At 37.1% G+C, this 12,819-nt stretch overlaps 1 protein-coding gene across 12 annotated transcripts in view; it reads right to left on the bottom strand.

Moving 5' to 3' along the window:
- Sei (potassium voltage-gated channel seizure) overlaps window positions 1-12,819 on the bottom strand; it is a 95,615-nt gene that overhangs the window by 33,219 nt on the left and 49,577 nt on the right. For all 12 annotated transcript variants that reach the window (XM_077404070.1, XM_077404078.1, XM_077404071.1 and 9 more), the window contains 2 exons: window positions 10,968-11,092; window positions 10,692-10,772 (listed from right to left, as the gene is read on the bottom strand). In XM_077404070.1, coding sequence (XP_077260196.1) covers window positions 10,692-10,772; window positions 10,968-11,092 — 206 coding nt within the window. The remainder of the gene's footprint in view (window positions 1-10,691; window positions 10,773-10,967; window positions 11,093-12,819) is intronic.

Here is a 12,819-nt window from a genome sequence, read left to right as displayed (position 1 = left end):
GATCTACCCCTCTCATACACTTTCTTCTAATAAAAACTTCAGATAGAAGCTTTGTAATTATATCATCATGAATGCAATTCTTTATATTGCACGTAAACAGATAAAAAAGTTAATTCATCATTTCAATTAGTTATATTAATTCAGTTCAGTTGAATAATTTAATTTAGTATCCGTTTTTTTTCTAAACAATTGCAAAACGGCTTGCTATTATCATTAATATCGTTACAAGGTATAATAATGCGAGAATATAGAATTTATAGCCATTAACCGTATATTATCATCTCTGTATATTATCATCCCTTCATAACGCGAATATTATGGGGATTTTATTCCTGTCATGTTGTCACACAAAGGGAATAATAATCTCCTTTGTCAAATATGATACAAATCCTCTCTTCAAAAGAATGTTCCTACTTTTTCCAGCGGATTAACGAGAAATTTAGTATACTCTTAAAAGAAGATATTGCTAATCCCGTCAGTGCTTTATTGTCTATCTGGTTCTGGCTTGCTGGAAGGATGTAAGATTCACGAAGATAAGTTTTAATCCCCAGCGCTCTCGTTTTCTCGAAACACCCAATAGGCAATATTTTCCGCTGGTCGACAAGTTTAAAGTTATAATGTGAGAAACTTTAGTCGCTATTTTTATACGCAAAAGGTACGGGGGAGTATTTATCACTTGCAAAAGCGCCGGAAGAATTAATTAAAAAAATTAAGATAAAGCGCTGGCACGCTTCATTGATCATGGCGCGCGGCCATTCCTTTTAAAACATCTCTAAATCATTCCACCTAGATTTGGGTCACTACAGCTGGTCCATCAGCCAGCTAACGCCTCAGGAAAGCGCTCTGGAGTCATCGATAAGCGCCAACCTAGTTCTCACATTCGCGCTTGTTTATTGCGACCCGAGGAAAAAAAACGAAGAATGCGACATTTCATTTCGCGCGTGGTTTGTATTAATCCAAGACCTCGGATTGCTTTTAAATTATAGAAATTAAATTATAGCCTCACAACAAGCGAAGTCTCTTCTTCCTTCTGGAAAGCTTCGTTGCAAAGTTTCCGAAATTCGGTGAAACTCGGAGTAGATATGTGTGCCATGTGTTCTAGATTTGAAGTCGGCAAACAGATCGTAATGCAAGCCAGTAATTTGTATTAGAAATTGCGTCTTCCATTTCATTAAAATAACACATATCAAATTCTGAGTATTATATGCTTTCAATGTGGATATAAGTATAATTATAAATTGACCGATGTACGTTGTGTAAATAGAATATAAAATCTCATTGATTTAAAAATAATAGACAATTGCATACAAAGTTTTTATAACATTATTAGAAATATCATAGAGTGCTCTATACACCGCTTTTAGCGTTGTCTGGATTTATGAAGCCGCTTATACCAACCTACTTTGCGAAGTTTCACGCCGTCGTATATGGATTATTGTTAGAAATTGGAAACTCGAGTAAGAACTTCCAAGAATATAATCTCGACGATGGAAACGATCCGAGGGTGAAGCGGTAAATGCGCGATTGTCCGCCGCGCAGCGCACGAATCAAGGAGTTATCGGACTTCGATAACGGACATTGCGCAGAGGTTGCCGACCCGTACATACGTAGCGACGTCTCGTGTAATATTCGCTCTACTTCCGGAAGGTAACGATATGGCTCACCTGTTCCGCCCGCGGCTTATTTTCATCCTGCTCCTTGCTGAGATCTTCAACGAGGTCATGGAGCAGTCTGATGTCCTGGGGGCTGGGGGAATCGACCCTACCAGCCCCCACGCTCATCGCACTATGGGGCGCCAGTTCACACGAGTCAACAGCCTCCTCCTCCTCTTCCTCTTCCTCCTCCTCCTTCTCTCCCTCTGCTGCGCTCCTCTCGCTGTCGCTGTCCCAACAACCCTTAACCAGGGTCCACTCCCAGTCACCGTCGGTTACCCTTCTGTCGTCATCGCTCATTTATAGCATTCAGGCGGCTTCGAGAGAAATTCGGACTTGGCGTCTTGCGAGAGATCCCAGTTCTTCGCGGAGTTCTTGACCCTCGTCCGATGTAGGAGAAACACCGGCCGATGGGAGGTTAATTATTCAAGACCTCGCTGAAGGACGCTTTTTCTTCTTTATTCGATAAATAATCCGACACGCGAGACGCTTTTTTGCTTTCTTCAGAATACAATTTGTCTCGGACGATTTCTCGGCTTATTGGCACAGTGATAACTGATACTCCGAGTGATTTAGTTGCCGATTTAATTGACTGTAGCGAAAAAAACTAGTAACTCTTATATTCTTAAGACAGTACGATGATTCTCTTGACGCGCGTTGTGCCTTGTTCTTCCTTGTAGTATGTAAAAATGCAGCAATTCTCGAGTGTTTGCTTTTAAAACGGACGAGTAGCACGAAATGCCTTTATTGTCGAATTAAGCAGTGTTTGCAGTTTCACGGTTCACGAATGAGTCAGAGAAGTCCTTATGTGCATCTTAATTTGTATTATACTTTCGTTCGTTTGCTGATGCGCGATGTATCTCTGTTTCTATTTAAAAGTTTTAATCAATTGTTATTAATTGTAAGAATTAAAAAAAAATCCCTTAAGTGAGAAACTAAACACACACACAAGTCGATTTCTTTATCAAGTCTCGAAATTTCAAATTTTATTTACGAAAATAAGCAATTTGTGCTCTTAATTGCTTATTTTAAGTTCTACAAAATTAGAATTCTTTAACTTGATAATATATGCAAAAGTTTCTTAGAAACGTGAAATTTCTAGATAAATAATTGCTTCTATTTCTCTAGAAATTTACCAAAAACTTCTTGTCCAGTTTCCAACTTAAAAGTATAACTTTTTTGTTAACATGTATATTTTGCAATAAAGTAATAATTACGGGGGAACTTCTATGAACGAAAACGTTGTCGCGTTATATCGTGTTTGCGTGCATCAACTTGTTCGTTGCGTAGTTAAATTTTACCTAGTGCCGGTTCGGAACTTGAGACTTTTGCAAAGTAATGCAACGTGTAGAGGGAAGTTTGCTCGTTTGACATTTAAGAAAATGAACATTCTCTTTCTCGAAATGTGGTTTTTGGAAACGACTATAGATAACGATGATTGCATGTTACTATCGCAATGTTCTATAGTAACATAATGTTTAACATAACATTAAGTTACTAAAATAAAATAAAAATATTAAGTTTCGTTAAAAATTTTTAGTTAATATTACATATATTAACAATATTATAATATATTTAAAAAAATATTTTTTATTTTTAAGAAAAAAATATAATTAATACTTTGTAAAAATTAAATCGTGCTATCGAGCTACGCGTAACATTAAAATGAAGGATGAAGGATAAAGATGAATCTTGCACGTTAGCAAACATCATGCAAGCAGCTTTCTGCATAATATAATCATTTTGCATTTTTGACGAAGGCTTCACGATGGCGGAAAGTCCATCGTGCAACGATGTGATTTACATCGCTGTAATTTTACGATCTTTATAATTTATGCTAAACGGTTATTGATAACATCAAAGTTAAAAGCTTCCGGAAACCATTATTGTAGCGAACGAAATGTGCCTTTGTGATGAACATCGCGAACGAAATGTGCAACTAGTATAAAATAAGCGATGGACAAAATGTCTGCGCAAGATGTTCCTGGAGCCGAATGCATTTGACACTGAACAACACAATCATCTTTTTTACGAATTCACGATCATCGCGTGTCCAACTAGCCATTGTCTACTTCGATCCCTCTCGGCATCGATAATAAAAGTGGGATTTAAGTCGGCTGCGAAATAATGTAAAAGTCGAAGGAGCGGTGGGGTATATTACTACGGTGAGGCAAGTGGATCGTGCGTTTTCGTGCCTATCGGCACCTGCATATGCATTTGCACACAAAGGACACACGCGCATATATACGTGAGCGCCTGCAAATGTGGGTGGTGTTAGCATCGCGACGCAAGGACGCCAGTCATTGATCACCTGGTGGCTATGACCTTCGCCAGTTGCGTTGTGGTAACGTGGCCGCGTGTCGTTGCCGTGAAAATACCGCCTTCGGTGAGGGTAAAAGATAAATTCATCCCCTGGGCAGAATATTTCTCGGTTGCCTCCCGACATCAGTTCGATACGATTGGCAATTAATCTCACGTCGAAAATGATGGCCCGAATCGTCTGTTTCAAGTTACAAGAAAAGCTGATTGATTTCCGACGTCGAAGTTACGTGACCGGAGCCGTGTAAAGGTTTTCTTCACGATTTTCTCCGGAAATCAATGTTATATGCAGACAAGTGAATTCGTGGAAATCACATTATCGTAGGTGTTCCGTTATCCCTACAAATTTAGTACCAAGTGATTAAATATTTCTAAATAAATAATTCAAAGACGTTATGTCTAAAAGAAACAATGGTTAATCTAATTCAAAGATCGATGATATTTTTTTCCTTAGAATAATGTTATAAAAATACATATTAAAAAAAACTGTTAAGTAATATGCCGATAGGAAGAATTTAAATCTGGGATACTGCGCGAATGTTTTTTTAGTGAGTCTTTTATCGCGGCTTTGTCAATGTGTACGTTCTACTATAGTTAGAAAATAATAAATATTTTGGTAGCTGCTTCATATCCTTCTAGAGGACGTTATCGATTTTGTCGATAAAGGGAAAATGGACCCTTCTGCTTTAACCTTAACTTGAATCTGCTGAATTTGCGGAGAATTAATTTTGAGTCTCGTGCCATTATCGTGTTCTCACGAGCGAGATTCAGCATAATAATTTGAAACGAGATTGAGCACGAATTCCCGGCTTTCAAGGAAGCTTAGGATTTCTACATTCGCGAGATCTCTTGGGTGCGTCCATTTTTAATCGCAATCAAAGAGACGTATATGTTTATATTGTAGAATCTTTTGTTTTCAGCTTAATTTTTCTTTGCGAGAATTTATGTCGTTAAAGCTGAGTAAAAAATTTATATTAATTTAATACGACAAAATTAAATTTTATAAACTTAGCATTTCTGCAAAGATATAATTTCCACGAACTTAATTGCTCGTGATAAGCGTATGAAAATGACAAGCAAAATCTGAAATTGATGTCAACTTTAAGCAACAATGTGGAAACAGTTTAGATAATGCACTATTTAATTGTATTAGAGAAGTTCGAACATATGAACAAAACAAAAGTTTGTGATAGCTTCAGTAATGAGATGGTGGCACTTGATGTAAATTATCGTATATCATATCAAGAATTAGTTTAATGAATACGAAACATAAAAATATGATAGATAACAGTGAAAAAGCTTGTATTGAAATAAAATGCTGGAAAGCTTGAATAAAGTATGTTCTGCGGTTTTCAAAAAAATTATTCCTTAGGGGCAGAAAGAAAACACCGACGGTTTGGTATACGTAAGAAACCGATTCAATAAAGCTGTCGCCATTTTGGAGGTCCTTAGGGTACCGTAGCTCGTAACGTAACACGAAAGCAACTACGCAACAACGTGTAACACGAAAGTGTAGAGGAGCACGTGGATGGGCGCGTATGCGTGGCGCTCCTTTTGCAAACTAGATTGTTCATGTCTCGAACCAGTCTCGAACAGAATCCGTTGCATGTTGTGAATTTGTGCAACAGAAAGCCGCGACGAATAGAATTATGTGAATCTAGAGAATAATTACGTGAATTTAGAGAATATCCAGAGAATGATACACAGGGCGTGTCAAGTTCATAACATTTTCATAACGTAAAAATTTATTGTCTGAAATAATAAATTTTTGGAGCAAACTTTTTCTTAATAAAGATTGTTGATTGTCACGCAATTTTTAGGTCTATAATCTGTAACTGTATAGGGATGCAACGAATCTGAGACAATCTGCAAAGACATGGATGACGAATGATGCCAAGAAGAGATAGACAAAATTATTTGGCACAGCTTGCATGAAAGTACCGACCGTGATTAATCTTAATAAATGAGGAGCAGTTTATCGCTATATCGTATAAAGCAGAATCATCATTCATTTATTAAACTTACTCATTTATTAAAAATTCTGTTAAGTTTACTGAAATTCGCAGTTTCAAAACTGCGTATATCAGTAGATGGAATTTTATGTAAAATGACCCAATGATATAAAAAATTATTACAGATATAAAAAAATAAAAAAAATTCCAATAATATTGTGACATTTATAAACTGATAATAAATTTTATACAATCATAATTATTTTTTTGCTTTAATTTATTATGTACTAGATAATTTCAAACAAAATTGATTGTTTCGAATATATAGTGTTTCTGGATGGAGTTGCATTTATCTACATTTTTTTCTATATGTATTTCCAATACATTTTATAATACGTGATCACTGTGATATTTTGTATGTTATTCGATGACATGCGAAACGCAGCAACTTCTTCGTTCATTATGTACCTGACTGTTTTTTATTATTTTTATTTGTACTTTCAATTTTTTGTGATTAGAGAAGCTTCGTTTAAAGCACACGCTCACATCGTTCGCGGCTCGGCGTTCACTGTCGCCATTGGTTGCAATCAACTCCTTCGTCGTTGTCGTTGTCGGCGCACGATTCTTCCCCTTTTTCTTTCAGGGCCACGATCGATCGGCGATCTCACGCCTTTTGACTCTCGCAAATTTGCACGGTAATGAACCGCGACCTATCTTACGAGACGCGCCCTGAACTCGGTATCGGATGCCCCGAGAAATCGCAAAAACACCGATCCTCGAGGTCCTCGCGATCATTGATGACCAACCGCGGACCGACAGACGAAAAGTTTTCTCGCGAATGACAGTCTCAATTTTAGAAACTGTGGTTCGCGAACTTTGGCAAACGATCCCGATCACTCGCGGCTAAGTTGACATGGGTACTACTGGTCGGTACCACTTGATGTTCTGTCATGATCTTGCGTGAGAACGTGACGCGAAGGGAGAACGCGCGCCGCCGTCCAATTAGGTTTCGCGCGGGTCTCGAGGACGGGCGACGAGCACGGACTGGGCGCGACGTCGAATGAATTGATCGGCAGGTTCTCGCTCTTGCAGAACCCGCGGACGTAAGAAGGACGCCTTATCACCGTTCGCATGTGCGATCTTCCTTCGCCGAGAACGTGGACGGAGTGGCGAGTGACGGAGCTACCTGCCAGGCAGAACGGGGGACACTGCGACACTGATCAGGGCGCCGTGTAACGGAAAGCCCATGCATTTCCCGAGCCCTCTCATAGCCCTCTCTTTCTCTCTCATTCCGGCACGCGTGCGCCCCGATAAGTCGTTCTTCCTTCCTCCTCTTGCTGCCACGGCGGGCAATCCGCCAGCCAGCGGATTTGCCTCTTCCTCCGCGTCGCGATTGACGTGTGCATCCGTACTTCCGGTACGCCTTTATCCCGCCACTCGCAGAAGACTGGATGCGATCTTACCCCTTGTCTTGTTTTTTTTTTTTAATTCGCGATAAATGCGTAGATGATCGAATTTTTACTGAAAGTACCCAGGATTCTAGAAAACCTCCCCACTGACAAAAGATTTTTAGTAGATTTCAATTAGTCATATCGCTGAAAGAGTTTATTTTCCGATCGATGGGAAAAATGTATTAAAACAGCAAGTCTGTTGTTTTTAAAGTTAAAGATCGATCGTCCTAGAAATAAAGGTATTAGTTTCTCATTTAATTGAGGACTGAACTTCAAAAGAAGACGATTAATTGACATTACGGTTTAAATAGATAATTAATTGGATAATCAATTATTCGAATATTCGAGTGTGCTGCTTATTCTAATACTATTTCAGCGTTACGATCCATTTAAATTTATAGGACGTACATTTATTGCAGAGATGTCATGTATCGCCCCGATATGTCTTGCACGATCCATTAGTTACCGTTATTAATTAATCATTCTCACGCTAATTGTGGCCTCTCGTCTTCCCCCGGGTAATTTCTCTCGCAGTCGGTTACGCAACTCTGACTAGTTGTATAAGTTAAAATGAAAAATACCGGGACTCAAGTTGCCTAATCGTAAAAGATATCGAGAATCTTCCGCGCCAGGAAATAAGTACGGAATGTCAGCTATTCGATGTTCACGTGCCATTAATTATTCTCTTACTGGCGACTGCTTCCTTCTTCGAAGCAGGTTCTCGGAACATTGCGAAAGCTTGATGATCGCTAAACGAGCTCGCATGATACTATTTTCGGCACTGAATCTCGTGCGTTTTTACGCATTGCCATGTGCAACGAAAATGGCATAAACGCAGCTGCATCAAAGTTTCACTAGTCAGAGTTCTCAATAGATTGATTTAAATACTAAAACGAATATCTTAGATATTGCGTTGAAATTTCGAGAGAATTTTCTGTGACAAATTTATGGATATCTATGTCAATGAATGTAACAATATTTTGTCATAATGTTAAAGCTAGCGGATTATAGTATGCTTTCGCAAAATAAAGAAAAAGTTTCTGCGCAGCTTTAAAACGAACCACCTGATGAAAAACGTCGGCGCTGTTATAAACCAGGGAAATTGATTTATTGGCGTTGATATAATTATTGCAACAACACCTGAGTACATGATAAAAATCTCAGCAATGTTGCAGTATCGGTTATCAATATATTGGAAATTCGGTGGCTATTCTGGTTTATATAAATAACTGAGCACGCGCGATGAGAACTCCTCTCCCGTTAAGCCTCACCGCCAATTGATGGGTGCGCTTGCTGAAATGCAGCCTGCAACTTGGAGGAATAGCATCTATAATTCAGACGTTTGTTCGGAACAACGCGACCACGAAGTAATGATCAAAGTTACGACAATACCAAAGCGACACATAAATATATATGTTACGACTTCTTGGAAGCCCATGAGCTTTGCACGACTTTGTCGAGCAGATTGGATTTGCATATTACAAAGTGCAGAATGTTTCAAGAGACAGTTACAACGTTAAGGGAAATAAACGCTTAATCTAATCTTAATTGTTTCATGCATGCAAGAGTAAGGTTTCGTGATTACACGTGTGTACACGTGTATACAGAGTGTCTTCTAGTTCCGATAAAATTCTGAGAAACTTGATTGACCTGAAAGTCTTTGTATATACTTGTCACCACATACCAATACTATCTGCAGAAAACATTGGAGTAATGCGAAACAATCGATCACGAACTTAGAAAAATTGCTTTCTGCACATAAAATGCGTCGCGTTGTGTTACGTTTATATACGTAACAAAATAGCAATATATGTGAAAAAGTACAATTTACCGTATGGTATGACAAGTATTTGAGAAGTAAAGTAATTTTTATTGGCCGATATAAAGTCAAATATCGAGTTAATTTTAAATATGTCATACGATTGTCTTTCGCTCCATTCTATTTTTTGCTTCGCATTCATATCGCGATGCAATTTAATTTTCTTTTTCGCATGTTGACGTTAACATAAATAGATGGTATTGTAACGTTATTATTTCAGCATGTGGCTATTACGGATTTATCAAACGAAACGCTTTCTAATTTCACGCTTCGCCGATAATATTAATTTGAGAGATCCCAACGGTCTCGTATCTTTCTCAAACCGCAGACTTTTTACTCCGCGGGTTTTTATACCGCGTTGATATTCGTTATAAAACGTCATTTTGCGAGAGTCCTATGCTGCGGGAGATTTCCGCCTACGAGACTGCGGCGCAGTCGGATTGGCGCCAGTCAGGGCTGTATTAATGTAAGGCAGTGTGTTAAAAGTACACCCATATGCAAACAACCTCCTTTCTCTACTCTTCCCCTATGCATTGCTGTTTTACTAAATATTTGAAAGCTCACAAGTTCCGTCGCATTTCTCATACATCACCTACAGTCACGTGTCGAATGTAAAACGAGATTTTATTTTATTTAAAAAAGCAAGAGTTATTTATCATCTGCGATAAAAAAAAACACAAATTAACTTGATGTGCAAGAACTGATAAAAGTAGTTTGTTTAATAAGCAAAGTCTGCAATTGTTTAAAAAAAGAAAGGGAATAGCATAGTAATTTGACAGCAAATCGTCACAATTAATTATATATATGCTATTCTATTAATATTGTTACTCTCGTAAGTGTTGCTAGATTTACTATTTTTTAACTTTTAATTAATCGAAACAATGGAAATAAACTACGCAAAAATTTATCAAATACAGTTGCTTATTTTACGTTAATTACGTAATTTGTTTCTTGTAGAAGAAGACATAAAATTTGCCCCAAAGTGTTTTAGGGGCATCAGAAATTCGTTTTTATTTAGCGAGAGTATTTCGTGACGAGAAAGCACGTTTTATTTGGTTGGTATCGGCAAATGAGATTTAACTTCTCTGCGAATTCTATCTTTAATTCACGAAATTAGATTGCTCCAGGTGGGCGAAGGTATCTTTGACCCACCAAGGAATGGCTGACGCTTTCATTTCGAGAAAAAAGTTTTACGCCAATTTCAATTAATGGGACAAATACGTCGCCGTGCAGGCTTTTAATTTCCTGCCATCTCTCGAAATGAGATATCACGATTCTCTGTATGACAAGAAAACTCCTCTCTATATAATCATACAACGATTTTTATGTTACACACACAAGAAATAATTTATTTCTGTAGATAATCCCACGTAATAATTAATTGAAATACATATGTATATATATTTTAACGTTGCGACCTTTTGACATTTTCTACCTGTTTTCCTTACAATTTTCAGACCCTAATAACGTTGTTCATTAATTATGATATTTCACTTACCTGAGCAACTTTTTCTCCCATGTTTGGTGTGTGCATTGCTCCTTGAAAATACTTCGCAGATCCATTGTCTTGTAAGGAAAACTATAATGATAAAAAGTACGCATTAACAAAGTATTATGTTGAAAATAATAAAATATTTTCAAAAAATATATCCATCCATTTTTAATATATTTATTAATTTAATAATTTCATGTTTAATTAATTAAAAAGTAATAAGTTAAGGAATAGAAACTAAATGCACGAGCGATCTTTGTAATTTTGAGCATGGTAACTTACTTTGTGTTTGATGGAGTCCGGTCCCATCTGACTCAGAGACGGCGACTTCCTGTCCCTGGACGTTCGCCATTTCTGCAAATCGCTTTCGGAAGCGACGCCAGGAAAGATTTTCGAATGTTTCGCAGCTACAAAAAACGAATAATAGATGTGAGTCTTTTCATAAATTATTCTACGCGAAAGGCGAAGTGGTATATCATTGTTATCATTAATCCACAATCTAATATAGGCGTGAAATACAGGCTCGATCAAATCGAATCTATTCGAATCTCAATGAATTTTTGAAACTGACGGCAGCGAGTCTAATGAGCTAAGTCACAAAATCAATCGTTTATATACATCGCTAATCGATATATTTAAACGATTATAAAAAAGCTGATAGTGTGATAATCTAAGTACGAATACAGGCACGTGTGTATATATAGTAATACGTGTCTTATACAACATAATTCTTCTTCTGGTTTTACAATATCATTTTCAGTACGCATACTAATCTAATGCAAATACAATAGTACAACGAAACGATCATACCACATCCATATAAATTCCCCATTATTTTTCTGTTTTAAAGAAATTACAATGTTTTATAATTAATTTAAATGTTGCATTATGTAAAAATATCTGTTTAAGAATGCATTGATAGAAAATGTATTTAAAAACTATAATGATTTTATCCTTTTCTTAATTGTATTCCTTTTTAACTGTATATTTTGCAAGCAATCTAATATTAATCGAAGATCGTATTGGTGATCGCTTCGATGTCCACGAGTAGCTTGACGAATGAATAAATAACCGAGCCTATATCTCTCTAGAAGCGTTCAAAAGTGTGTTAATAAAACAAGTTGGTTAATCCGCGCTAGAAGCTGCATACCTGTGAAAGAGAGGTTGTTTTATTGTTCGTAAAAGTCGCGCGAGACGTTATATATCGCGTGACGATGCGTTAATTAGATGATAATACATCGGATATTATATGTAATATATATATGTATATAATGGGAGGATCATTTTGCTGATGATTTTTATACAATGATACATGGCGATTGTTGTTGATCGCGGCCCGCGATTAAGCGCGGTTCACATGACTGGATCAGTACGTATGTACATAATGGCAAATACCTAAATATATGCACCGTGATATTTGCATATGTGTGTTGAGTAAAAGAAGCTGTGAATTCTTAATCATTTTTGTCTCGTTGTAAAGTAAAGCATGGGAATTTGATCTTCAATCAGCCAAATGTACCCGAGTAGAATCCTTGATCTTTACTACTTTCGAAGAGTCAGTTGATCGATGAGAGTTTAGATGTCGGATTCGAATCAAACAAACGAGCATGAATAAATACGAGTGAAAAATTTGCTTATTCGATGTGTGCGAACAGCATTGAAGCAGTTCATTTGTGTTTGCTCGCGCTCGTTTGTTTCCGATTTGCATTCGGTTTGAGAGAGCGAAAGTCAAGATTAGAATAAATCAATATATCAATAACTTGAATAAAGATATTTTTAAGATACGAAATGCGTACGGAATATTCATTATTCTAGAGAAATAACATTACATTTCAGAAAAAGGCAAAACGTAAAACCAAAATTTTTGCATAAAATACGTCATATGACTCGAAAGTGATCCGGATTTTTTTTTAGAAATATGCAGATCTTTCGTCAGACAGTTTTTCCTCGGTTAAATTTAATGAATAAATAAAGTTCAAATTGTGTAAGTTGCATGCATTATCGAAGAAACCGGATTGCTTCACATAAAGTACAGTTAAAGATATAGACATATGTATGTATACATCTGGGTGTCCTCAGATTTGCGAGTATAAAATGGCTGATCGAGCGAATGCGGGTACTGCCGGTCATAATC

This window comes from Temnothorax americanus, unplaced genomic scaffold, assembly GCF_048541705.1.
Source record: "Temnothorax americanus isolate GAGA-0224 unplaced genomic scaffold, ASM4854170v1 Scaffold18, whole genome shotgun sequence".
NCBI classification, from domain to species: Eukaryota; Metazoa; Arthropoda; class Insecta; order Hymenoptera; family Formicidae; genus Temnothorax; species Temnothorax americanus.
Note: the sequence above shows the minus strand (reverse complement) of the source record. Positions and strands in the feature narration are given on the sequence as shown.